A 25,560-nucleotide genomic window follows, 5' to 3' on the forward strand; every position below is an offset into this window, starting at 1 on the left:
GGATCTGAAGATGATGATGAAGTTGTGGCAATGATTAAGGAATTGTTAGATACTAGAATACGGTATGTGCTCATCTTTCTACCTGAGATCAGATATATCAGTACTACAGAGCCAATTTTCATTGTAGCAGTATACTTTTGGTTTGTCTCTGAGGTTGTAGTAGAGTTAACAAAATAAGTATAAGTTAATGTAAACCAAAATAGGTAACCATGACAATTGAATTTGAAGCCTGTACATTCTCTATATTCACTCAAAATTTATAACACTCCGTCTAAACATAATGATTTATCTTTCATGGTCACCATTTGGGTTTGATAGTGTTATAATACCAAATTTCTTAGAAAGAAAAAAATGGCTTAACAGTGTTTGGGAGAATTGTGAGGAGAGGAGCACCTCTTTTCAGGCTGCTGCCCCAAAAGAATAAATTTAAATAAGTAGAGAACCATAGGCTTCCACTTTTGCTTGTAGCAGACCAGTGGTCCTGCTGACAATTCCCAATAAAGCTAGATAAAATACAAAAAAAAATTTTTTTTTTTTGTTGGACAGTATTAGATAGCTGCCAAAGCAAATAAGGTCCTGTAGAGAGGGGAAGCACATTGAAATTTCCCTTGGGGCATTTGCTGATTCTTGTTTTGAGGTTTGAATATGAGAAGCTGGTCAAAGGGCAGTCACTAAGAATCAGAGAAACTATGTTGCTTTCAGCAAATTTGTAGAGATGGGAAGACAAAAATTAAAATTCTGGGTTACCAATGAAGCTTTGACTTTAAAGGGCAAGATCCCAGAGAAAAGAAAAAAGTAAGCCTTAATACTCAGAAGTTCTCCCCACATGGCCCTTACTTGTTCTTAGCTATGGAGGGGAAGAGACTAAGAAGTCAAACAAAAAGCAGTTGAAAAGCTGAGCAGAGTTTTGGCAGTTTTATGGTGCTGGGGGTGGTGACAAAAATTGGAGTTTAGGATCTGTCAAGGAGTGTGGGGCCTCAAGGAACACCCAGGCTCTCAGTCGGGCTCTCTAGAGGACTGTACCCTTGAAAGTGGACAAACCAGAGGTAGACCAAGCCTTACAAAACTGTAGTCTAGTATTGAGTGAACTTAATTCCACAGCGGGTTGAGCTACTGCCAAAAGTTACGGTGAATCCTTTCTGATGTAATATAATCCTGAGTCACTTCAGTTTTTCATATACATTGTTCATCATTCATTGTCCAAAAATTACTAGGCATGGAATTTGGAAACTGGACCAAGAGAAAATAAAACAAATGCATAGATAACCTAGATGTGAGAGTTATCAGACATGATCTTTAAAATAACTGTGAATAAAATGTTTGAGAAAATAGAAAGTGAGATGAAGAATTTCATCAGAAAACTGGAATCTATAAAAAAAAAAAAGTAATTCTGGAACTAAAAATATATAATAGCTAAACTTAAGAACTCATTAGGTTAGTTGAACATCACATTGGATACTGTTGGAGAGAAGATTAGTGTACTGGAATATAAGTCAATAGAAAATATCCAGCTGAAGCACAGAAAAGAGAATGGAAAATACAGCAAAAAAGTATGAGAGGCGTAGAATATATGGCAAAAAAGGTCTCACAATGTCCTGTAGGATTTTTAATATATCTAGAATTAAAATGCATGACAAGGGGGACTTCCCTGGTGGTCCAGTGGGTAGGACTCCAAGCTCCCAATGCAAGGGGCCTGAGGTTCAATCCCTGGTCAGGGAACTAGGTCCCGCATGCATGCCGCAACTAAGGAGTCCACATGCCACAACGAAGATCCTGCATGCCGCAACTAAGACCTGGCGCAGCCAAAATAAATTTTTTAAAAGAAGGGTTAACCTACTAAAAAAAATGCATGACAAAGGTATAAAAGGTGGTGATAAGTATAAGAGTAAGTGTTCTTTGGGACTTCCCTGGCGGTCCAGTGGTTAAGACTTCGCCTTCCAATGCAGGGGGTGTGGGTTCGATCCCTGGTCAGTAAGCTAAGATCCCACATGCCTCGGGGCCAAAAAACCAAAACATAAAACAGAAGCAATAATGTAACAAATTCAATAAAGACTTTAAAAATGGTCCACATCAAAAAATCTTTTAAAAAAATAATTAAAAAAAAGAGTAAGTGTTCTTCATTCTTGGCATTATCTGGGAATTGATAAAAGTACTAATTTATATTAGAGTCTAAGAAATCAAATAGGCATCTTGTGTAATAAACACTAAATCAATAGTAAAAGACTGTGTATAACCAAGCCAATAGAGGGGGAAAATGGAATAATAAAAAACAATACGGGGACTTCCCTGGTGTCACAGTGGTTAAGACTCCACCCTTCCAAAGCAGGAGGCCTGGGTTCGATCCCTGGTCAGGGAACTAGATCCCACATGCGTGCCGCAACTAAGAGTTCTCATGCTGCAACTAAAAGTTCACGTGCCACAACTAAGGAGCCAGCAAGCTGCAAATAAGGAGCTGGCGAGCCGCATCTAAGGAGCCCGCCTGCCACAACTAAGGAGGCTGCCAGCAGCAGCCAAGGAGCCAGCAAGCCACAACTAAGGAGCCCGTGAGCTGCAACTAAGGAGCCTGCCTGCCACAACTAAGACCCAGCACACCCAAATAAATAAATAAATAAATAAATATTAAAAAAAACAATACTTGTTTAATCCAAAGTAATGCAAAATGATAAATAAATAAGATGGTACTATAAACCCAAACATATTAGTAGTTATATTTTAATGTATGTAGGTTGATTAACAAAATAAGATTTTCAGATTGGCTATTAAAAAAAACCTATATGCTGCTTATAAGAGGTATACACCTTAAATATAAGGACACAGAAAAGTTGAAAGTAAAAAGATGGAGAAATATATAGCATGCAAAAAATGAATAAGAGAAAGCTGATGTAGTTATTACAGATATCAGACAAAATATACTTTATAGCTAAAGACATTACTAGCAATAAAGAGAAATCTTTCATAATAATAAAAGGGTAATTTCTATGAGGAATATATACCAATTTTAAACTCGTATACATATAATAACAGCTTCAAAATAAATGAAGACTATTTGAGAGAACTAAAAGGAGAATTAGATAATCTACAATTACAATGGGAGACCAACACATCCCTCTCAATAACAAATATAGCAAACATATAAAATGATGAGTTGATATGAGAGTTATACACATGATTAACAGAGTTGACTAAATTGACACACATAGGACATTGCACCCAACAAGAACAAAATATTTATTTTCTTCAAGTGTACATGGAAGATTTACTAAAATAGGCTGTATTCTGAATCATAAAGCAACGCTGAACAAATTTTAAGGATTGAAATCATTGAGAATATTGTTTTCTACAGTGAGATAAGCTAGATTTCAATTTCCAAAAAGGTATCTACAGAATCTCTAGGTATTTGGAAACTAAACAATGGTCTTCAAAAAGACCCATGGTCAACAAAGAAATCACAAAGGAAATTTAAAATAGAACATCTGCATGACCTTTGGGTAGGCAAATTTTTTTTTTGACAAGACAAACTAAGGGAAAGACATATAAATTGGACTATAATAAAATTGTGACTTCTTCATCAAAAGGCATCATTTACAGTGAAGAAGCAAAGCACAGATTAGAAGATATTTATATATATGGCAGAATATATTTAAAATCTCTTACAAGTTGTTAAGAAAAAGACAAACAAATAGAGACTGGAGCAGTCTCTTCACAAAAACACTGGAGTAGTAATTCACAAAAGACAATAACCGACTAGAGCCCAGATGCCTCCTGGGGAGGGAAGTGGTTTCGTGAGGAGAATTTGAGTTTAAATTATAAGACCTAATTATGAGTGATCAAATCAAATACATCGTGGACAATCTCAATAAGGAGCCTTTTAGGAAGAACTGTAACTTAATCACATTTGATTCCCTGGAGCCAATGCAACTATTACAAGTTCTCAGTGATGTTCTGGCTGAGATTGACCCAAAGCAAGTTGTTGATATCAGAGAGGAGATGCCAGAGCAGACAGCCAAAAGGATGTTGAACCTTCTTGGTATCCTTAAATACAAACCTCCAGGAAATGCCACGGACATGAGTAACTTTCATCAGGGTCTGGTGATTGGAAGTAAACCTGTAATTTACCCAGTGCTCCACTGGCTTCTTCAGAGGACTAATGAACTGAAGAAAAGAGCATATTTAGCTCGTTTTTTAATAAAACTTGAAGTACCAAGTGAGCTTCTTCAGGATGAAACCGTGGCTGATACCAATAAACAGTATGAAGATTTGATGGAAGCCTTTAAAACTTTGCATAAAGAATGTGAGCAGCTCAAGACATCTGGATTTTCTACAGCAGAAATAAGAAGGGATGTCAGTGCAATGGAGGAAGAAAAGGATCAGCTCATTAAGAGAGTTGAACGTTTGAAGAAAAGGGTGGAGACAGTTCAGAATCATCAATGGATGCTTAAAATAGCAAGGCAACTTCGAGTTGAGAAAGAGAGAGAAGAATTTCTTGCACAACAGAAACAGGAACAAAAGAATCCGCTATTTCATGCAGTGCAGAGACTGCAAAGAATACAAAACCAGTTGAAAAGTATGCGCCATGCAACAGCAGATGCGAAGCCTGAAAGTGTAATGAAGAGGCTAGAGGAGGAGATAAAGTTTAATTCATATATGGTAACTGAAAAATTTCCTAAAGAATTAGAGAACAAGAAAAAAGAATTGCATTTTTTACAGAAAGTGGTTTCAGAGCCTGCTATGGGTCATTCTGATCTTCTTGAACTTGAATCTAAAATAAATGAACACACAGATCAGTCAGCTGATTGAAAAGAAAATGATGAGAAATGAGCCAATTGAAGGCAAACTGTCACTATATAGGCAACAGGCATCCATCATTTCTCGTAAAAAAGAAGCCAAAGCTGAGGAACTTCAGGAGGCAAAGGAGAAGTTAGCCAACCTAGAGAGAGAAGTGTCAGTGAAGACAAATCAGACCCGTGAATTTGATGGCAGCGAAGTTTTGAAGGGAGATGAAGGGACATGGGTTCGAGCCCTGGTCCAGGAAGATCCCACATGCTGTGGAGCACCTAAGCCCGTGCACCACAACTACTGAGCCTGTGCTCTAGAGCCCGTGAGCCACAACTACTGAGCCCACGTGCCACAACTACTGAAGCCCACACGCCTAGAGCCCATGCTCCACAACAAGAGAAGCCACCGCAATGAGAAGTCCGTGCACCACAACGAAGAGTAGCCCCCGCTCGCCACAAGTAGAGAAAGCCCGCATACAGCAACGAAGACCCAACGCAGCCAAAAATAAATAAATAAAATAAATTTATTTTAAAAAAACCAAACCCCCCCCCCAAAAAAGACAATAACCAAATGACCACTAAACATGAAAAAGTGCTCATCCTCATTAGTCATTATGAATATTCAAATTAAAACTACAATGAAATACCACTGCAGATCCACTGGAATGGTTAAAATTATTAAGATTGACAGCATCAATTGGTGGTAAGGATGTGTGGAGTAACAGGAATTCTCATGTACTGCTGGTGGGAATATAAGTTTACATAACTTTGGGAAACTATTTGGCAGTATCTACTAAATCTGAACATATGCCTATTCTTGATGAGCAGTTCTACTCTCAGGTACATTCCCAGCTGTAATATATATGTATACCAAAGGACATTTGCAAGAATCTCCACAGCTGCACTATTTGTAAAAGCCAAAAACTGCTGTTAACCCAAATGTCCATCAACAATAGAATGGATAAATTCTGGTATATTCACTTAATGAAATACTGTGCAGCAGTAAGATTGAATGAACTATTACTATATGCCACAATGTAGATTAATCTCACAAAGAGCAAAAGAAGCCAGATTAAAAAAGAGTTAATACTTTGTGTTTTCTAAATGGAATTTATAAATTACAAAGTTAAAAAATAAGCAGAATTAATCAGTGGTGATAGCAGGGAGGATAATGGTTACCATTGGTTGGGAGGAGTGATTAGAAGGAAGAACGGGGGAGCTTTTGGGGTTGTAGTGTTCTGTTTCTTGGTCTAGAACAAATGTATGTTCACTTTGTGAAAATTCACTGAACTGATCATACATGATTTATGCATTTTTCTGTATTTATATTTCAATGAAAAGTTTAACTAGAAAAAAAAAAAGCCAGCACATGTCCGTCTCACTCTGTTCACTTAAAAGAAGTGAATGAGTATATCTTAGGTAATCAGTATAATTTTTAGGAAATTTGAAATCTTAAATGCTTAGAAAGATTATTAATAAGCAAGATTAAAATGTAATAAGCAGATAAAGTATTTGTATGAATGAATTTTGGCATTTTATCTGAAAGTTAAAAAAAATTACAAATGAGACTAGCTGCAGTTACTGTTCTTGATTATAAAAGTAGCTCTAACTTTGTGCATTTATTAATATAAAATCTAAGCTCTGAGTTGTATTAAATTTTTTTGACAAGAACTTCTATTATTTTAAATATATCACAAATATTCTATGGCTACAGGCCAACTGTGCAGGAAGATGGAGGAGATGTAATCTATAAAGGCTTTGAAGATGGCATTGTACAGCTGAAACTCCAAGGTTCTTGTACCAGCTGCCCCAGTTCAATCATTACTCTGAAAAATGGAATTCAGAACATGCTGCAGTTTTATATTCCAGAAGTAGAAGGTGTAGAACAGGTATGCCAATATTGTATGACAGTTTAGATTTAATATTAAAATGAATTTTTTGGAAAGAAAAATTCATGACCTGATATTTTCTTCCAGGGCTATATCGTTGTGTTACCATTGTTATCAGACTTGCAGGCTCCTTATTTAAGAATTAACTTTAGTATTATGAATTACCTACTATGTGCCCAGCGTTTTTACAAGTATTACCTCATTTATCTTTTAACAACGCAGTGTAATAATATTAAGTAAGTCATTTCCATTTTGTACATGGGAAACTCAGACTCAGAGGGCATACTGCTGCTCTAGAAAAGTTATGAAAAGGGGATTCAAAACATGATGAAATTTTATAGATGAGGTTTAGAAGTCTTTAGTGGAACAGCTCCACTACTTCGTATTTAAACACTTCTTGTTCTTAAATGTGCAGGCAAGAAGCTCATCAAGAAATCATACTTTGTTGTACAGTAAAACAGACTACTGAGTAGAGTAATAGAGCTTTATCTATAGCCTGATGTCAACATTTTTTCTCCCCCAAGATATCTAAGGAATATAGTACAGTACTTTCTCAGCAGTGATAGTGACCTTCACTGCAGTAATTCTGAAACAAGAGGCATGGCCTTATGGAGAGAGATTATCAAGTAAGGAAAGAGCGTATGGAAATTAGAAATTTGAAAAAACTCTTCAGGTAATTCTGTGACTTTAAGGAGAGGGCATCATCTCCTCTCAGCTCCTGTGAGACTCACTCATCTCTGGGTAGTATTTAAACCTGTCCTTTTGGTACAGTACATGCTGTCTCCTCTTTGAAGTTCTTATCAGTCCTTCACTTGGAATTAAGCTGTGCAAAGCTTCTGTGTGTCTGTTTCAGCTTTCTGTTCAGGGGTAATTTCCTTGAGAGGTTTGTAATCATATCTAGGTCTTTGTGTTCTTCAACACTTAGCCTTGTGTGTTGTAAATGTTGTTTACATAGTTTGTATTAAATAAATGTTTAGAAACATTAAAAATTTAGGAACATTTTTGCCTAAAATAGAAGTTGATTGACAAAATTTTTTGGATTGGGTGCTGCTGAGATTGGATATAAAAATATCAATTCCTTGGAAGTAAATATCCATTTTTTACTCAGCCCAGAAGAAACTATGAGGGAATTGTTTTTCCATTGATTGTTTCAGATCAGAACCAGATTCATCTGGATTTTTTTAAAATTAATTTTTGTTCCATTTTCCTCTATATGCCTTTTTTTATATAAATTTATTTATTTTACTTATTTTTTTTTGGCTGCGTTGGGTCTTCGTTGCTGCTCACAGGCTTTCTCTAGTTGCGGTGAGCGGGGCTACTCTTCGTTGTGCATGGGCTTCTCGTTGCGGTGGCTTCTTTTGTTGCAGAGCACGGGCTCTGGAGTGCAGCCTCAGTAGTTGTGGCGCATGGGCTTAGTTGCTCCACGGCATGTGGGATCTTCCCGGACCAGGGCTTGAACCCATGTCCCCTGCATTGGCAGGCGGATTTTTAACCACTGCACCACCGGGGAAGCCCCTCTACATGCCTTTTTAAAAAATTACAGTAGTTAACACTTCGGTCGATTGACAAAGGAAGGTTTTTATTCACTTGTCCAGGGTGGGGTGATGAATTGGCAGTTGGATTATAAACCTGAATTGGCATTTAATTATAGTAGGTATGGTGAAGAGAAAAAATAGTCTTAGGTTTATATAACTCTTTTCCTTTCCAAAGGAGTTGGTTTTTAGTATCTGAGTAAAATATTAACTCATGAAAAGATACTAATCCTTTCTTTTTTTTCTTCAAGTATTCATTAGTATCTTTCTTAACTTACTTGAAATGAGAATCTTCACATTCTTCTAAGGTTTAAAATGAACTTTTATGTCAGTAAGACCAAAATAATTAGTTGCTAGTATATTTTGTTTCTTTACCTTTTTTAGGGATTTATTTTTCTAATATGTATTTTTACAATAACAATTTGGTATAGCTCCTTAGAATATATTTAAGGAAATGAGATGCTTTTGGAAAAAAAAGCAAAAACATCAGTTATATATATTAGTCATACAGCTAGAAAATACCAGTTATCATTATAGTCTTCTCTATCCAGCTGAGACTGCTATTGGAAGCCTCCTTTGGGACAAGGAAAAGAGACCAATGTTTTATTTAACTTGCTAATATTCAGTTTGCTTTTATGTTGTTAGAGTATCAGGTTATGATGCAAACCTTGTGCTTTGGGGGCTGTTGGTAGATTTATTCTTATTGGATTGGCACGCATTGTTACAGATTAGAGTATTTCAGGTAAGCAAGTAATATTAAAATCAGGAAAATAGCAATTTCTAATCCTTAATTCTTAAGTTCTCTTTGTTTTTTTGTTTTAGGTTATGGATGATGAATCAGATGAAAAAGAAGCAAACTCACCTTAAATTAATTTGAGTTTTCTTTGGGCCCAGCAGTTGGACTTGTTGATATATATACTAAGCTTTTATTATTAATCTGCTAAGGAACTTGAGGATTAATAAAATATACCCTTTCTTCAGAGAATGATATATAAATATTGCATGTTTGCTTTACCTCATGTGAGTTATTTATAACATCCTGAATCATCTTCTGCACACATGGATTTTATCCAGGGATATTTTTATTTTTGTTCTTCATTTCTCATGGTTCCTTCTTTGCATAATGTGTGAAGCAGTTTAAAATACATCCCCCCCAATCTAATTTATTTACTTTTTTAATACAGAAGTAAATAGGGAGAATTTTTTTAAGATATTCTAAAATGGCTAAGCTTTTTATGAGATGTTTGAAACTATGGTTACTGAATTTTTACCTTGTTAAAAAAAAACACTAAACAATTTTAGTTTTAAAATGGTATCTGCCTAGTAGCCCCCAATGTAGTATCACATAACTTCCCACTGAAAGACCAAAAAAAAAAAAAGAAAAATCATAATGCTGAAAACTGATGAAGAACCAAGTTCTAGAATGTAGACAAAATTTCCATTGATTACAAGACAGAGCAGGCTGAATTGAGAAAAACTGCCTTAGTATGCTCAGGCTTTACCTTATGATACAAAATCTGTCTGAAAAAAAGATGTGAAACTGCTTGGTCCTTCTACTGGCTTCTCCTGACTCAGAGATCTATAATCTGTACCATGCCAAAAATTTGGACAGTTATCTTTCTACCATATGTGTACTGCTTTTTCAGATAGCCCAAGTAGCAAATTATCTTTCTCTCTTGTTTTTCTATAGGAACTCAGATTCAACAGTTCACAGACAGTATCAGGAAAGGAAAGATAGGTACCTTGCATCTTTGGAATTCTGTTCCCCCAAAGTACTGAGATTAAAATAGGGATGGAAACAGAAAGAACTCTGGCAGTTGTGAATGCTAGAAAGAGAAGTTTTAATTTTTGTTCTTTTGGTTCACAGAACCAGGCATTGCGGTTGGAGAATTTGTTTCCTGAGCCATTATAGATGAATTCAGGTTAGACTGTGGGAATTACTATGTAAGGTAGGCACATTAATCTGCTGAAGCTACAAGAAATTGAGATTGTGGAGGAGATGCAGTTAATGACAAGTTTTGGGTCTGGCCACGAAATAAGTGGCTGAGGTGAGTGGGGGATTTAGTTACTGGAAGAGGAAATCATGGAACAGAGAGGCCAAGTTATTGGAAAGATTTTCTACAAAAGGGAGCAACCATGAAGAACAAGGAGGAAAGGTGGAGAAGAACATTCTAGGCATACAGAACGGTGTAATCAGAATCTGGAAGCTGTGGAATGTATTTGGGAACTGCAAGAAGCTGAGTAGGACTTGAGTGTAAGGTGGAAGGGCTTAGCTGGAAATGGTGCAGAGGTAGGCATTGGGTAGTGAGGAGAATGCTGCAGACACTCTTGGTTGCCTACTCAGCTTACACCCCTGCTTCTTACTGAGAGAGGCCCTCTCAATTATCATTTGCTTGCAGTGTGCCCATGGAAGGTAGGTCTCACTCAGTCCCAGGGGATAAATTATAACTAGTTTAACTGGGACATTTTAACTCCTTTTTTCTTTGCCAGTCATTAGTCTGGGTACGGGCATATGACCCAACTCTGCCTATGAGCTGTAAGAGAAAGTCTGTTGGTGAGCTCTGGAAAGGTTTTCTTCCTTGATAGAGAAGAAAGTTTATGTAAAGAAGGCTCTTTTCCTATCCATTCCTTTCCTTCCTGCTTGGTATACTGTAATATGAAGACTTGATGTCCAAGGCTCTGACAGTCAGCTTGTGATCATGAAAACCAGTTCACTAAGAATGGCAAAGAGGAAGGAAAACAAAAAAGGGGGCCTGGATCTTTGAGGACACTATTGACCTTTGAGCCAGCCTGGGAACCACCAGTGTTCAGAGTATCATGTGAGATAAAAGTTTTTCTTGTTACATCAGGTATTCTGTCATTTGAAGCTGATTGCCTTCTAACAAAGAGCCTGGTAAATCATGGAGAACTTGGTAAATAATTTTACTGCTTTTTTATTTGTGGCAGACAGTGCCAAATGTCAATCTTAAAATGATAACAAATTCACATTTTTAAATTAATTGAGCCACTTTTTCAATCAAAGATTAATTTAGGTATAGTTTAATCACGTAATAGTTTTACATTTTGAATGTTTAAGTTATATTTAATTTCCTCCCACATAACCCTGAAGAAAGAAAGTAATCATTCACTGTTAGTTAGTTTTGTTTCACTAAAACAAAAATAAAAATTAACCCCCAAAATGTGCAAAATGTTTTTACATGACATATTCTTGAAAACACTTGTTGGGACTTCCCTGGTGGGCCAGTAGTTAAGACTCCACGCTCCCAACGCAGGGGGCCTGGGTTCGACCCCTGGTCGGGGAAATAAGATTTCACATAACACAACTAGCCCGCGTGCCACAACTAGAGAAGCCCACGCGCCGCAATGAAGACCCAGCACAGGCAAAATAAATAAACTAAGAAAAAACCAAAAAAACTGGTTGTCTTAACAGAAATTAAAAAAACAAAACAAAAATACACTATAACTATGGGACATTTCAATATGTATTTGAACCTGAGATTATTGGCCAAAGCACCTGGAGGGTTTTTTACTAAACAAAATTAGGGTGAAGCCTGTCAAGGAGTGGGTAATTTCCCCCTCTGCCCCTTTTGAGTTCTTGTGACTGGACTAACAATAAAATTGACACAAGATAGATTAACAGGAGAAAAAGAAATTTTAATTCTTGCACACAGAGGTCTCATAGTAATGGGACCTAAGAAGTGTACAAAGCAGTTAGCTTTTACATTTTTAGACAAAATTAATTTGAGAGGAATTGACAGAAGAAAGAAATTTAGGTTTGGGTGCTAATTAGTAAGGAATTTAAACAGTTTGGACTTGGGTAGTGAGTTAGGAAGGAAATAACAAGGTTTGTTTAGATAGTCTTCTGGCCTGAATTCCCTATCTGGTGATAAGGATGTCTTCCTACCTCCCAGTACAGGGAGGGCGCCTGTCACATGGAAGATTTATTTCCTACTTTCAGGGAGACAGGAGGGTCAGAGTCCCTCTTGTATCAGCCATTTCTTAAGTAACTTTAATTCAAAATAATATGACATTGAGGCATATTTTGAGGTGCCTGCCGTGAGCCCCACCAAGCCCTATACAGAATGATAAGGAGCAAAATATATAAAAATAGACTTTCATTGAGCATTCACTATGTGACGGTGTTCCCAGCACCTTATATTTATGAAGTCATTTAATCCTATGAGATGGGTAACTATTATTGTCCCCATGAGGCACAGAGAGGAGAAGTACATATTCCATTGCCATAGAAATGAAGTGGAAAAGCCAGGAACATGGACCCTGACATTCTGGCTGCAGAGCCTATGCACATTGCCTTTAGGGAATTGGACCCTCGTACCTTTCCTGAGTATTCCTACCTCAGGGAAGGGAAAAGCATTCCTTGTCTTCATAGGTGCTGCTTCCTAGTGGACCATCTTTTACTTGCTCCAGACCATCATGGGCCAAATGTGTACATTTGTACACGTTTGTGTGCATATGTGTACATTTTTTTCATGCAGGAATATGAAGCTGGCTGCTCTCCAGTCCAGTGGGAATTTACATCATCCCTTTGGGAAACCCCAGCCTTATACTCTGCTTCTCCACATTAGAGTTATCAATAATAATTCCACAGGGTGCTTGCAGTCTGCAGAATCGACTTTTGAAAGAAACTCTAGAAAACAGTATTCTTCTGTCTCCTTACATTTGGAGTCATCTTTCAGCTCTAGGCAGCTCCCTGAATGGTCCACCTCTATTTTGGCTCTGATCACATCCTAGAAGACAGAAATAGTAGATAGATAGGACCAGGTAATCTCATGGTTTCCAATTTGTTGACAATTTCTTGGCAGTAGAATGAGTTTCTAGCAGAGGTAGGAAACTCTGCCCCAGGTTCTGCCTACTGGGGAAATTTGGAGCCATCCTGGAGGCGAGAATTGGGGAATGTATTAATTCTAGTTGGAGTCAGCACCCTTTGTTCTCAAGCCTGAGGAGTGAACATCTTTTGTTAGTGTTTTCTTGGTGTCCTTTCATTCTTTTAGCCCTTTCCTTTGAAGAACGTCTACCTATTCCTGACTATGTGGCTCTGGTGGAACTGTCCAATCACCGTGTCCTACCTTCTTTGCCACCAGAGTGGGGTGTATGACTCACTAGACCCATCAGAACCCTTGCCTAGAATATAAAAAGTGAGGATGGAGGAATAGCCTCTCTCCCCTTGGACTGCAAGCTGTAAAGATGTGATTCCAGAGCTGTTTTAGGGTCTTTTCCCTGTCCATGAAGTCAGAGAGAGAATCAAAGAGAGTTCTGACAACATTTTTTGTGTGCCTGGATATAGATGTACCTGAAGCTGTTTGTATGTCTGTCCTTTCCAATTACATTAGCCAATAAATCCCCCTCTTCAGCTAGTTTGAGTAAGTTTCTATTATTTGTCACTGAAAGCTCTATCCTCTAGAAATTTAAAATAAATACATATATTCACGTTGAGGAAGTCAATAAGATCACCCTTCGATGGATGTATTAGTCGGGCTTTCTAGAGAAACAGAACTAGTAGGGGGGAGAGAGGGAGAGAGAAATTCATTTTAAGGAATTGGCTCATGCAATCATGGAGGCTAGCAAGTCCAAAATCTGCAGGATGGGCCATCAGGGTGGAGACAGGGAAGAGCTGACGTTGCAGTCCAAGTCCAGTTCGGCTGGGGAATTCCTTCTAGCTCTGGGGAGGTCAGTCTTTTGTTCTATTCAGACTTTCAGTTGACTAGATGAGGCCCATCCACATAATGGAGCTCATTGTGCTTTACTCAAGAGTCCACTGATTTAAATGTTAACTTCATCTGAAAGCATCCTCACAGAAACATCCAGAATATAATATTTGACCAAATATCTGGGCACTCTAGTGCAACCAAATTGACCTATAAAATCAACCATCACAGTGGGTAAAGTTTGCCTTCATTACCAACTTATTTCTGATTCCTGCTTCCATAATTTGGCCTCCTTTCTCTGGCATTACCATACTTAGTTCCACATGCCCTTATATTGTCCCTTTCTTGCCCAGTGTCATCAACCAAGGTAATCTGTCCAGGTCTGCCTTCCTTCTAATTTCAGAATTATCTTTATTTTATCCCCATCAAAGCTTGCATTTCCTCAGGACTTTTTCACACCTGGTATCCAAATGAAAATAATCTCATAGTTACACTCTAAAATGTAATAGATGATAATGACTTAATGTAGATCTCCTTGGGCAGGGAGAGGTGTTCTGCCTTAAATATATTTGTACAGGTGGAGTTTAGGCAATGTGATAGGGAAGAAGTGGAGGTAATTTTGCACAAGGGAACTTTCTGGTTCCCTTATAATCCTATTTTGTGAGTGACTCTCTAGTCCTCTATAGTCAAGCCCTAACTCACATTTGATTCCCTTCTTAATGCTTCCTTTTAGAAAGGGCAAATACACAGATGCAAAGTTTAAGATAGGATTCTTCTTTAGGGAACTGCCAATAGGTTAAAGTATAGCTAGACCGTTAAATGCTTGAATACAGTGGTGGGAGATGATGCTGATAAAACCGACAGGAGTGAGATCTGAATTACCAAGGGTGTGTGCATAGGAGTCTGGACTTAATCCTGCAGGTGAAGGATACCCACTGAATTGGAAGCAGGGAGAAACAGGATCTGATCTGTGTTTTTGAAAGATCACTCTGGTGTGAAAGTGTCTAGGATGAACTGGGGTAGTGGTGGAATCAAAGGGATTTACTTAAGGGGTCTTTCTGAGGCCCTGACTGGTGCCTTCTCTTCTGTTCATTGCTTCCTTCTCAAAGGCCTTCGTGGCTCAACCTACTTCTTTTCCCTTTGACACTTGCTACCATCTTCTCTGTCCACTGAAGTACACTTCTCCATATAACTCCATAAGAAGTGGGATATATATGCCCCTGCTTCCCATATTTTTGTAATGCACAGGGCTTTTAAAATGTTGAGATATAATTGACATATAACATTATATTAGTTTCAGATGTACAACGTGATTGATGTATATGTTGCAAAATGATCACCACAATAAGTCTAGTTAACATCCATCACCACACATAGTTAAAAATTTTTTCCCTTGTGAGGAGAACTTTTAAGACCTACTCTCTTAGCAACTTTCAAATATACAATACAGTATCATTAATTATAGTCACCATCCTGTACATTACATCCCCAGGACTTATTTATTTTATAACTGGAAGTTTGTACCGAGGCCTTTTTAATTTTAATAATTTTGTTGCTATCAATACTTATTATTGTAATCCAGATAAGGGATAACAAAACTCACAAATATGGGGGCATTTAAAAATCTTATAAAGCTATTTCAATTATGGTTCTTCGTTTCTTTAGCAATGGCAATGAAATCCCTGATGGCCTTCAGGCTGCATGGCAAGGAGAAGGCTGAGAACCATCATATTCAACAGGACTAATCCCATGAACAGGGAAATGGATTTACATAAAAAGACAATGAATTACACCCCGTTACCATCATCATTATTATTATTTTTTTTAGTTCAGAACTTTTGTTCAGGAGAGAAAATCTTTTCCATTTCCTCGGATGTTTGAATTAGACCCAGATGTCTCCTTTCCTTCATAGGACATTTATTTTCTTCTCCTCCAGTCCTTACCCCCAAAGGTCCAGCTAAAGCAAAGCTATGTATAGATGGGGGTCAGACAAAGTTCTTCCGTATCGGTGTCTTGATTGGCACGTGTTTACAAAGGCTCTTTGTTGCAGTGGGTTGGTGAGGTTGTTCAAGGTTGGGCTGGGAAAATATTGACCTTCAAAGTTTCTTCCTTGAAACTGGTGCAAAAGCACCTTCCAAAATAGCTGCAGAACGGAGGTGGACAAGACAAATTGATAGTCATGATGGAGTAGAAAGCAGAAGAGGAAAGTAAGGGTTCATAGATTATTATAGTTTGAGCATGAGCACTTTGGTGATACCACTAACATTTTCTTTGTTCCATCAACAAGTTTTCTGGTGATGCACAAAGGTATTGTTTAAACTTCGGAATCATACTTTCACTCCTTGGCAATATCACTAAGGTTCTACCAGAACCTCTTAGATGAGGGTTCTGAGGCTAATATATACACACACAGAGACTTTTTTTTGCCTCTTGAATTAAAAAATGTGTTGTCTAGTAACAAACAGTTCACTGTTTTTTAACTTTGCTCTGGGTAATTTAGGAACCTGTTTAAGGGCCTGAAATATTAAAGGGCTTTCAGGTGAGTACTTTCATTAGTTAAATGTGACATTTTCCTTTCTTTCTTTCAGGACACTTATAAAAGGGCATCTTTTTCTTTCTCTTTTTTTTTTTTTTGAAAACAAACAACTTTTTACTGACATATAGTTGACTTACAATGTTGTGTGAGTTTCAGGTGTACAGCAAAGTGATTCAGTTTTATATGTATATTCAGTTTTATATATATATTCTTTTTCAGATTCTTTTCTATTATAGGTCATTACAAGTTATTGAATATAGTTCCCTGTGCCATACAGTAGGTCCTTGTTGGTTATCTATTTTCTATATAGTAGTGTGTATATGTTAATCCCCAAATCCTAATTTATCCCTCCCCCCGTTTCCCCTTAGTTAACCATAGGCTGTTTTCTATGTCTGTGAGTCTATTTCTGTTTTGTAAATAAGCTCATTTCTATCATTTTTGTAGATTCCACATATAAGTGATATCATGTGATATTTGTCTTTGTCTGACTTCACTTAGTTTGATAATCTGTAGGACCATCCATGCTGCTGCACATGGCCTTATTTCATTCTTTTTTATGGCTGAGTAGTATTCCATTGTATATGTATATACCACATCTTCTTTATCCATGCATCTGTCGACGGACATTTAGGTTGCTTCCATGCTTTGGCTATTGTACATAGTGCTGCTTTGAACATTGGGGTATGTGTATCTTTTTGAATTATAACCAGCCATAGAAAGTCAATTCTGCTAAGAACATATGACTTTTTTCACTCCTTCAAAAACATTTTTGATCCCTTACTTTGTGCTAGGGTTTATACCAGGTGTTGGGTATGCAAAGACTTGTTCTACTCTCAAGAAACTTAGCTTTGTAGGGAAACGTATTAAAAAATCATAAAATATTGAAGCATATTGCTTTAAAGGAGGCAGCTCAAAGACTGAGAGGTTAATGACTCCTCCAGCCTCTCTGGGGGAAGACAAAAAGGGTTTCCCCCAAGAAGTAGCATTTAAGCCGAGATGGGGTGGGGATTCCCCAAAGAGTAACCAATATGTGCAAAAGATTTGAGAATGTTGGACCCGTTGGGAAACTACCTGTTCAGGGTAGAGTGTAAACGGCTGAAAGGTGGAGTAGGAAGAGAGCAGTAGTGTGAGGTAAGCCCAGACATCTGGGATCAGAAGACCATGCAATGCTCTGTATGTCAGGCAAGTTTTTATTTGATTCTAGTCTTGGGCCATTAATAGCGTTATAATAACCATCTACATTTGACTAAAAATAGCATTTACATCTTCTTAAAGCAAATGCTCAGGTAATAAATTTTCAGAAACATCATCTCTCTCTGATTAAGTCTCTCTTGGCAGGACTTGTGCATTAATTCATAGGATTAATAGTTCATGAGTCCCATGTAAGGCTGTCAAATCCAGGCAATTCCTACTGTCTGAGACGTGGGCCATCAGAAGTATGGGCCAGCAGAGTTTCTTAAGCCCAGGTGCCTAGTGCTGGATAGTTGAGCCTTACATTCGACCCCCTCCCCCTCTGCAAAAAACTGGGGGTTATGGAGGCAATGGATGGGGGTGGGAATGGGGAGCGGAGGGCTTTCGAGGCCAAGAATCTGACTTAGAGCTTAAGTTGGGAACTGAATCCCTGTCACCAGAAAGACTGGCCAGACCTGATTGGTACCTCTCTTCCCTCACCTCACTCAATTCTTTCCAATTTTTCTACAACCTTATGTCCTCCTTCCACCCTGACTTGTTTGTTTGTCCCCCAGGATCAGGCATCCTGCTTTCTTCCTCCTCTCTCCCCGCTTGGTGGGGCGCCGGAGCTTGGGGCCTTGGACTGCATTAGGCGCGTGCCCCAACGCTATTTGCTTTGGTAACAATTCCATCCTCTTTGTTAATCTCTCCATCGTTCCCTGCCAGCCGCCGAGTTCTTTCCCTCCCGCAGGGCAGTGCCTCCCGCTGCGCGCCCGGGGGTCGGGCGGCTCCAGGAACCTCAAGCGGATGCGGCCACGAGCCGGTGCCACGTCTCAGCCGCCAGCAGGCCAGCGCCTGCGTGGGCTCCGGGGCGGTGCGGGGCGGGGCGATGCGGGGAGGCGGGACCTGCGCTTGAGCGGCGCGGACGCAGCCCAATGGGACCTGCGGGCGGTGGCGGCGGCGGCGCGGTGTGCGCCGGGGGGCGGGGTCCAGCGGCAGTTGCTGGCAAGCCCGGGAGGACGAGACTGCTTTCGTTGCCTCAGTCGTTGCATCCGTGAGGGAGTCGTGTCGGCGCCCCCCTGGCCCCCAAGCCCGCTGACCGCCCAAAAGGCTCGTGTGCTCTCCCGAACTCGCCAGCCGCTCGCCGCTTGCCCTGCAGGCCGTGCCTCCTGCATCATGTGCGGTAAGGGGGCCGCGGGCGGGGGGCGTGTTGCGGGGCGGTGCTGGGGTGCGGTGCGGGCGTCGCTGAGGCCGGTGGAGCCGGCGGGAGCGGGAGTGTGGAGGGTGCGAAGTCTGGGTGTTCGGCGGGGGGTGTCCCGCGGTGCCTGCGGGTGCTGGGGGTGGGGGCCGGCCTCTGGGAGCTGGAGCGGGGACCTAGGAGGGCACCTGAGAGGAGGGCGGGCCCTAGAGGGGATCTGGGGGTGCCGAAGGAGGCTTTGCGTCAAGAAGGGAACCAGGAGCGAAGAGCACTGTCTGAGTTGGAAAAGGAGCGAGGGCTGAGGGAACTGAGGGGTGGAGAGGAGTGACTTCAAAAGAGTCCAGCAGGTGAGGGAGGCAACCTGTGGAACATCAGGTGAGGTCTCTTGAATTTATCTCGCATTCTTCCAGGATTTACCTTTTAAAAAATATTTAATTTTAGTTGCTTTCTTTCGGACACGCCTAGCAGAAAATAGAACTGTAGCTAGAGCTACGACAATGACATTTCATATGATCTTACTTCCTGCCTCCCCCCATCTCAACAGAAGCCATTGCTAATCAATGCCTTGGTGAATGGGCCCGGAAGTGACCGTGGAGAGAGGTCGTACATCATTTATTACTTGAATGTGCACCCATTTGAAACACTTACTTATGAGAAATATTGGTCTACATTTAATGAATGTTTTACTTAGAACAGTTAAAACATAAAGTTAGGCCCTTTTAGTCCATGTTTTGAGACTTAGTCGTTTTAATAATTAGCTAAAAGTGTGAGTTAAAGTTATAATTGTCAGAATTATATCTGAAATGACTGATATGCTCTAAAATTCGTATTAACTTGGCTATTGTCAGTAAAAAGAATTGAATTCTTACCTTCCCTATTGAAATTTACAACTGACCTTACCCCTGGAAGAAAGAACACTTTTTAAAAAAATTTTATTTATTTATTTTTGGCTGTGTTGGGTCTTTGTTGCTGCGCGCGGGCTTTCTCTAGTTGCGGAGACCGGGGGCTACTCTTAGTTGTGGTGCGCGGGCTTCTCATTGCAGTGGCTTCTCTTGTTGCGGAGCACAGGCTCTAGGCGCGCGGGCTTCAGTAATTGCAGCACGCGGGCTTCAGTAGTTGCAGCACGCGGGCTTAGTTGCTTTGCGGCATGTGGGATCTTCCCGGACCAGGGCTTGAACCCGTGTGCCCTGCATTGGCAGGTGGATTCTTAACCACTGCGCCACCAGGGAAGGCCCAAGAACACTTTTTTTAAGGGAAGTATGATTGTAATAGAATTGAAGCTACCTGGGAAACATTCTTTGTAGCCTTTTGCAAGAGGAACTGAGCAGGAGTAGCTTGTACTCATTAGTGTCTATTTTTCCTGTATTTAACTTAATGTTAATTTCAGCTTCTGGAATGAAGAGCAAGTTTAAATTTAGAGTAGATTAAAAAAAAACCGCACAAAAACAGAAACAATTATAAATAGCTTGCTGAAATTATTAGTGGTAGAGCTGACTTTAGAATCAGTTACACTTTTGCAGTGTCTAGGTAGTAGAGTGGTTTTGCAAAAGACATAATTTAGTTTGGAGCTGTGAGGTAATGAATTTGCAATCCCCAGTGTGCTTGTTTGGTAATTAACTGTTACTGAGTGATGAGGTGTGCACCTAGTCAAGTACCTGGCTTTCCGGTTGCAGATCATTTCTTTATCTTGTTCCAGGAAATACAGAAGTCAGAGTACAGTACTATAAAAGAAAAAATCGGATCTGGTTTAGAAAAGGTTCAGAAAAGGGTGAGGCTTTTAGGGTGGAGATTAGTTGTTAGGCGTTTTCACAGAGCCAGCATCCCCATGTTATGCTGCTGAGGAAACAGGTGATAAACAAGAAATAAAGAACTAGTTATGGGAACATATGTATATGTATAACTGATTCACGTTGTTATAAAGCAGAAACTAACACACCGTTGTAAAGCAATTATAAGCCAATAAAGACGTTAAAAAAAAAAAAAAAAAAAGAACTAGTATTTGAGGCATTTCTAAGCTCCTGCTTTTAACCTGGACCAGTTTTACATGATTCCAGGAATAGGGTCCAGAATTTCTCTCCTCTTTAATGTAAGTTCTGAAAATTAACTGTTAAGACAAAGGTTTGTCCTTATTTTCCTCCCACATCTTAATTATTGACATAAAATTTCTAGGCAGAGAAATTGAGTGGGAATGAGATTAGATGGGAAAATTTAGAGGTTTACTTTCTGATTACCTGCTGCTGGTTCAAGTTTTTCTAAAAGATTTCGTTTCAACATGGCAGAATGTTGAAGCAGAAGAACAAGGGCTAACAATTCTTTTTGATAGCTTTTTCCAATCAGAAATACTGATAAAACTGTTACTATATTTATCAGGTTGTATCAGGATGTTAGTATGTTACTGAGGGGAAAAAAAAAGATTTTATGGTCAAATAAATTTGAGAAGCAACAGACTAAACAGTGTTGAGCTGGCTTTTTTTTTTTTAATTGCAGGACTTTTTGGAACTTTTAATGTGCTAGTAAGCATTATGAATCTTCCAGAGAAAAATAGTGTATCTATTTTTTTAAATTTATTTATTTATTTATTTTTTATTTTTATTTTTTATTTTTTAAATGAGAACCTCATTCTTTTTTTTCTTTATTTTTTTTTTTAGTTAATTAATTAATTTATTTCTTAAATTTTTTGGCTGTGTTGGGTCTTCGTTTCTGTGCGTGGGCTTTCTCAAGTTGTGGCAAGTGGGGGCCACTCTTCATCGCAGTGCGCGGGCCTCTCACTATCGCGGCCTCTCTTGTTGCGGAGCACAAGCTCCAGACGCGCAGGCTCAGTAGTTGTGGCTCACGGGCCCAGTTGCTCTGCGGCATGTGGGATCTTCCCAGACCAGGGCTCGAACCCGTGTCCCCTGCATTGGCAGGCAGATTCTCAACCACTGCGCCACCAGGGAAGCCCTTAAATTTATTTTGTCTTCCTCTTATTCTTGGTTCTTTGGAATACACTTTGTCCTTTTTTTTTTTTTAAAAGAAGGATATTTATTTTACTTTTTTTTTTTTTTTAAAGGAATTCCTTTATTTTTATTATTTATTTATTTATTTATTTTTGGCTGTGTTGGCTTTCTCTAGTTGCGGCAAGCGGGGGCCACTCTTCATCACGGTGCGTGGGCCTCTCACTATTGCGGCCTGTCTTGTTGAGGAGCACAGACTCCAGACGCTCAGGCTCAGTAGTTGTGGCTCACGGGCCTAGTTGCTCCGCGTCATGTGGGATCCTCCCAGACCAGGGCTTGAACCTGTGTCCCCTGCATTGGCAGGCAGATTCTCAACCACTGCGCCACCAGGGAAGCCCCACTTTGTCCTTTTTAATCTGTTTTACCTTTGGCTTCAGTGAGAGAGTGTCAATTCACTTGAGTTACGCACAGCTCTTAACAGATTTTGCTGTTTTTTATAAATGTGGGATTATAACCTTCTGGTCCAATGGTGTATATAAATGATATTTTTGTAAATGAGATAATATTTAAAAACAGTAAGAGAGCTGCAATTAAAAAATATCCTGAAATGAATCCTTAAATTTTTTTTTGTAATTATACTGTGTAATAGCTTTGGGGCTAGTTGAGGGTTGCTAAGATTGGCTTCTAGGATAAATCATAAAACTATTAGTGTTAACATATTCTTAGAAACCATACTGGGTATAAAGTAGTTGTGAAAGAAAAGAATTATTGCTTAATGAGCATTTTCTCAGTTGTGTTCCCTGGAAAGGGGAAAGTTAATAGGTCCTGGTAATGAGCAGTAGGTGGGAAAGAGTTTTTTTTTTTTTTTTTAATCTTTATTGGAGTATAATTGCTTCACAATACTGTCTTAGTTTCTGTTGTACACCAAAGTGAATCAGCCATATGCATACATATGTCCTCATATCTACTTCCTCTTGAGCCTCCCTCCCATCCTCCCTGTCCCACCCCTCTAGGTCATCGCAAAGCACCCAGCCGATCTCCCTGTGCTATGCTGCTGCTTCCCACTAGCTAATTATTTTACATTCGGCAGTGTATATATGTCGATGCTACTCTCACTTCGCCCCAGCTTCCCCCCCCACCCCGTGTCCTCAAGTCCATTCTCTATGTCTACATCTTTATTCCTGCCCTGCAGCTAGGTTCATCAGTACCATTTTTTTTTTTTTTTTTTAGATTCCATATATCTGTGTTAGCATACGGTATTTGTTTTTCTCTTTCTGACTTACTTCACTCTGTATGACAGACTCTAGGTCCATCCACCTCACTACAAATAACTCAATTTCGTTTCTTTTTATGGCTGAGTAATAATATTCCATTGTATATATGTGCCACATCTTCTTTATCCATTCATCTGTCAGTGGACATTTAGGTTGGTTCCAGGTCCTGGCTATTGTAAATAGTGCTGCGATGAACATTGTGGCACATGTCTCTTTTTGAATTATGGTTTTCTCAGGGTATATGCCCAGTAATGGGATTGCTGGGTCATATGGTAGTTGTATTTTTAGTTAGTTTGTTTTTTTTTTAATTTATTTATTTATTTTTGTCTGTGTTGGGTCTTCGTTCCTGTGCAAGGGCTTTCTCTAGTTGCAGCAAGCGGGGGCCACTCCTCATCGCGGTGCGCGGGCCTCTCACTATCGCGGCCTCTCTTGTTGAGGAGCACAGGCTCCAGACGCGCAGGCTCAGTAGTTGTGGCTCACCGGCCCAGTTGCTCCGCGGCATGTGGGATCCTCCCAGACCAGGGCCCGAACCCGCGTACCCTGCACTGGCAGGCAGACTCTCAACCACTGCGCCACCAGGGAAGTCCATATTTTTAGTTTTTTAAGGAACCTCCATACTATTTTCCATAGTGGCTGTATCAGTTTACATTCCCACCAACAGTGCTGGAGGGTTCCCTTTTGGGAAAGAGTTTTGTAACGCATAAGTTTCGGAAATTCTGGTTTTGGAGATTCGCAATTAACAAGTTTAAAGGTTTTAGGAAGTTCTACAAATAAATCCATTAACTTTGTTTAACCCAGTATTTCTTAAACCTTTAATTATGGAGACTATTTTTCACCTCATCCCTAATTAGCATCCTGCATTATAGTGTTCTCTTTCTGTGGTTTGGGAATTTTTGACTGTACATTTTAGGTACCTAGAAAGTGTTAGAAGATATTATATATATAATATATAGATATTATATATATATACATACATGAAACAATCACTTTGTTGTACAACAGAAATTAACACAACATTGTAAGTCAACTCTACTTCAATAAAAAAATGTTGATAAAAGAAAAAATAACAAAGATATTTGAAGTGATCACTTTGTACTTGGCACTCTGCCTTTTGGAGAGATGACTAAAACAAAGGAATTGCCTTCAGGGAATTGCTGTCTGATTGGAGGAAACAGTGACTGCACATATAACAGGTGTGGGTGATAATACACAGTCCTTGTTCATTGCCATGTTCTAGACTACAAGTGGAATGAACAGACATTCTGAGACTGGTTAGGCCAAGAATGTTCCAGATGATAGGATAGGACTCTTAGCTGAGGAGTGCTGCCAGCTGGTAGAGAACTAGTGCACTGTGAGAGATACCACTGATGGCACGTTTTACCCAACAGTGAATGGAGTCAGAAATAAAATGAGAACTACTGCTAGTGGGTTTGAAAGAAGAAATAAAAGTGCCAGGAAAAGAGGCCAAAGAATAGTGGTTAGAGGCAGAAGAGTTCCAAAGTGGTATATTGCGTTGGACAGGGTCTGCAAGAGTAGAAAAAGGTCATTCATGTTTAATATTGCAGAGACAAGTTAATTGCATTTAGCTATAAAGAAATCGTTAGAGAAGTTGCATATATGAAGGCAGAAGGATTTGAGTTTGTGTTGAGGAGAGCATGTATACCAACAAAAGAGAGAGTATTGTGAAACTAGGTCCCTGGTAGAGTTGAAAAGTTGAGTTCCTGATGTGTAAGCTGTGAAATTAATACCAGGTGTTCATTGATTGATTCATACTCGAAGCATTGTCTCTAAATTGACTAAAAGTTGATCTAGATCATTGGATAATAAAAATTCAACCCTCTGTTGTGTAGGATCCTCAAAATATTTTGATGTTAACAAAAAGTTCTATATTTACAAAATTGAGGAATCTCTTACCAAGAGTTACAAGCAGGAGAGGCTGGTTCAGGGAATATGTGTGGAATATGTTTCTCTATTTTCAGTCTATAAGGAAGGATAGGCTTATAGGGTATTATACTGTTAAGATGAAGAAGAAGGCTTCAATTCTATAAAGGAAGAATCTACCGAAAATGAGAAAGAGGCTGGGAAGAGAGAAATGGGGGTTTGAGAGTAGTCTAGATTCTAGACTTTAGAATAATATCTGGGGGAAGTGTAAAATTTAGACAAGCAGTGAATTAGCAGGATTGGTCAGCAGTTGGGAGGGCTCCCATGAAAGTGGACCTGAGATGAATGGATGACCTGAAATGGATGGACTTCACTATAGGGGTGCTCAGGGACACAGGGGTGAGAGCATAATGGGCCCAGAGGGGCTGGCTTGGCAGCATGAAGAAAAATTGTGGTCTGATGTGATTGATCAGAGAGAAGTGGGAGAGATGGAATGTTTAAAGGTGTGTGAGCAGAAAGTGCATGCCTTTTCTCGGGGAAGATGATGATATAGGTAGACTGTGAGGGAGTGTATAATTAGAGATGTCAGTGTTTAAACAGTGCTTTGAGTTCCAGGATGTTAAATGTGCAAGAGAGAAGTGTTACAGAGCTCCTTCCAGTGGCCCCATGTATTTACAACAAAGTAGGAGACACTTGAACCAGCATT

General features: G+C 39.4%; 3 protein-coding genes across 8 annotated transcripts in view; all 3 read left to right on the forward strand.

The window, feature by feature from the left end:
• Nucleotides 1-9,210, forward strand: part of NFU1 (NFU1 iron-sulfur cluster scaffold) — a 29,177-nt gene extending 19,967 nt beyond the window's left edge. For all 6 annotated transcript variants that reach the window (XM_007189781.3, XM_007189779.3, XM_057558468.1 and 3 more), the window contains 3 exons: nt 2-62; nt 6,490-6,664; nt 9,019-9,210. In XM_007189781.3, coding sequence (XP_007189843.2) covers nt 2-62; nt 6,490-6,664; nt 9,019-9,063 — 281 coding nt within the window. In that variant the 3' untranslated portion in view covers nt 9,064-9,210. The remainder of the gene's footprint in view (nt 1; nt 63-6,489; nt 6,665-9,018) is intronic.
• Nucleotides 78-6,462, forward strand: LOC103017401 (intraflagellar transport protein 81 homolog). The gene is given in 2 exon segments (XM_057558466.1): nt 78-4,769; nt 4,771-6,462. Coding segments are annotated over 2 exon segments (1,260 nt in total). The 5' UTR covers nt 78-3,819; the 3' UTR covers nt 5,081-6,462.
• A 9,355-nt stretch (nt 9,211-18,565) lies between the features above and the next one.
• GFPT1 (glutamine--fructose-6-phosphate transaminase 1) overlaps nt 18,566-25,560 on the forward strand; it is a 69,038-nt gene continuing 62,043 nt past the window's right edge. The window contains exon 1 of the mRNA XM_057557943.1: nt 18,566-18,751. Within this exon, the coding sequence (XP_057413926.1) occupies nt 18,745-18,751 (7 nt within the window). The 5' untranslated portion in view covers nt 18,566-18,744. The remainder of the gene's footprint in view (nt 18,752-25,560) is intronic.

The sequence above is a fragment of the Balaenoptera acutorostrata genome, chromosome 12 (assembly GCF_949987535.1).
Source record: "Balaenoptera acutorostrata chromosome 12, mBalAcu1.1, whole genome shotgun sequence".
NCBI lineage: Eukaryota > Metazoa > Chordata > Mammalia > Artiodactyla > Balaenopteridae > Balaenoptera > Balaenoptera acutorostrata.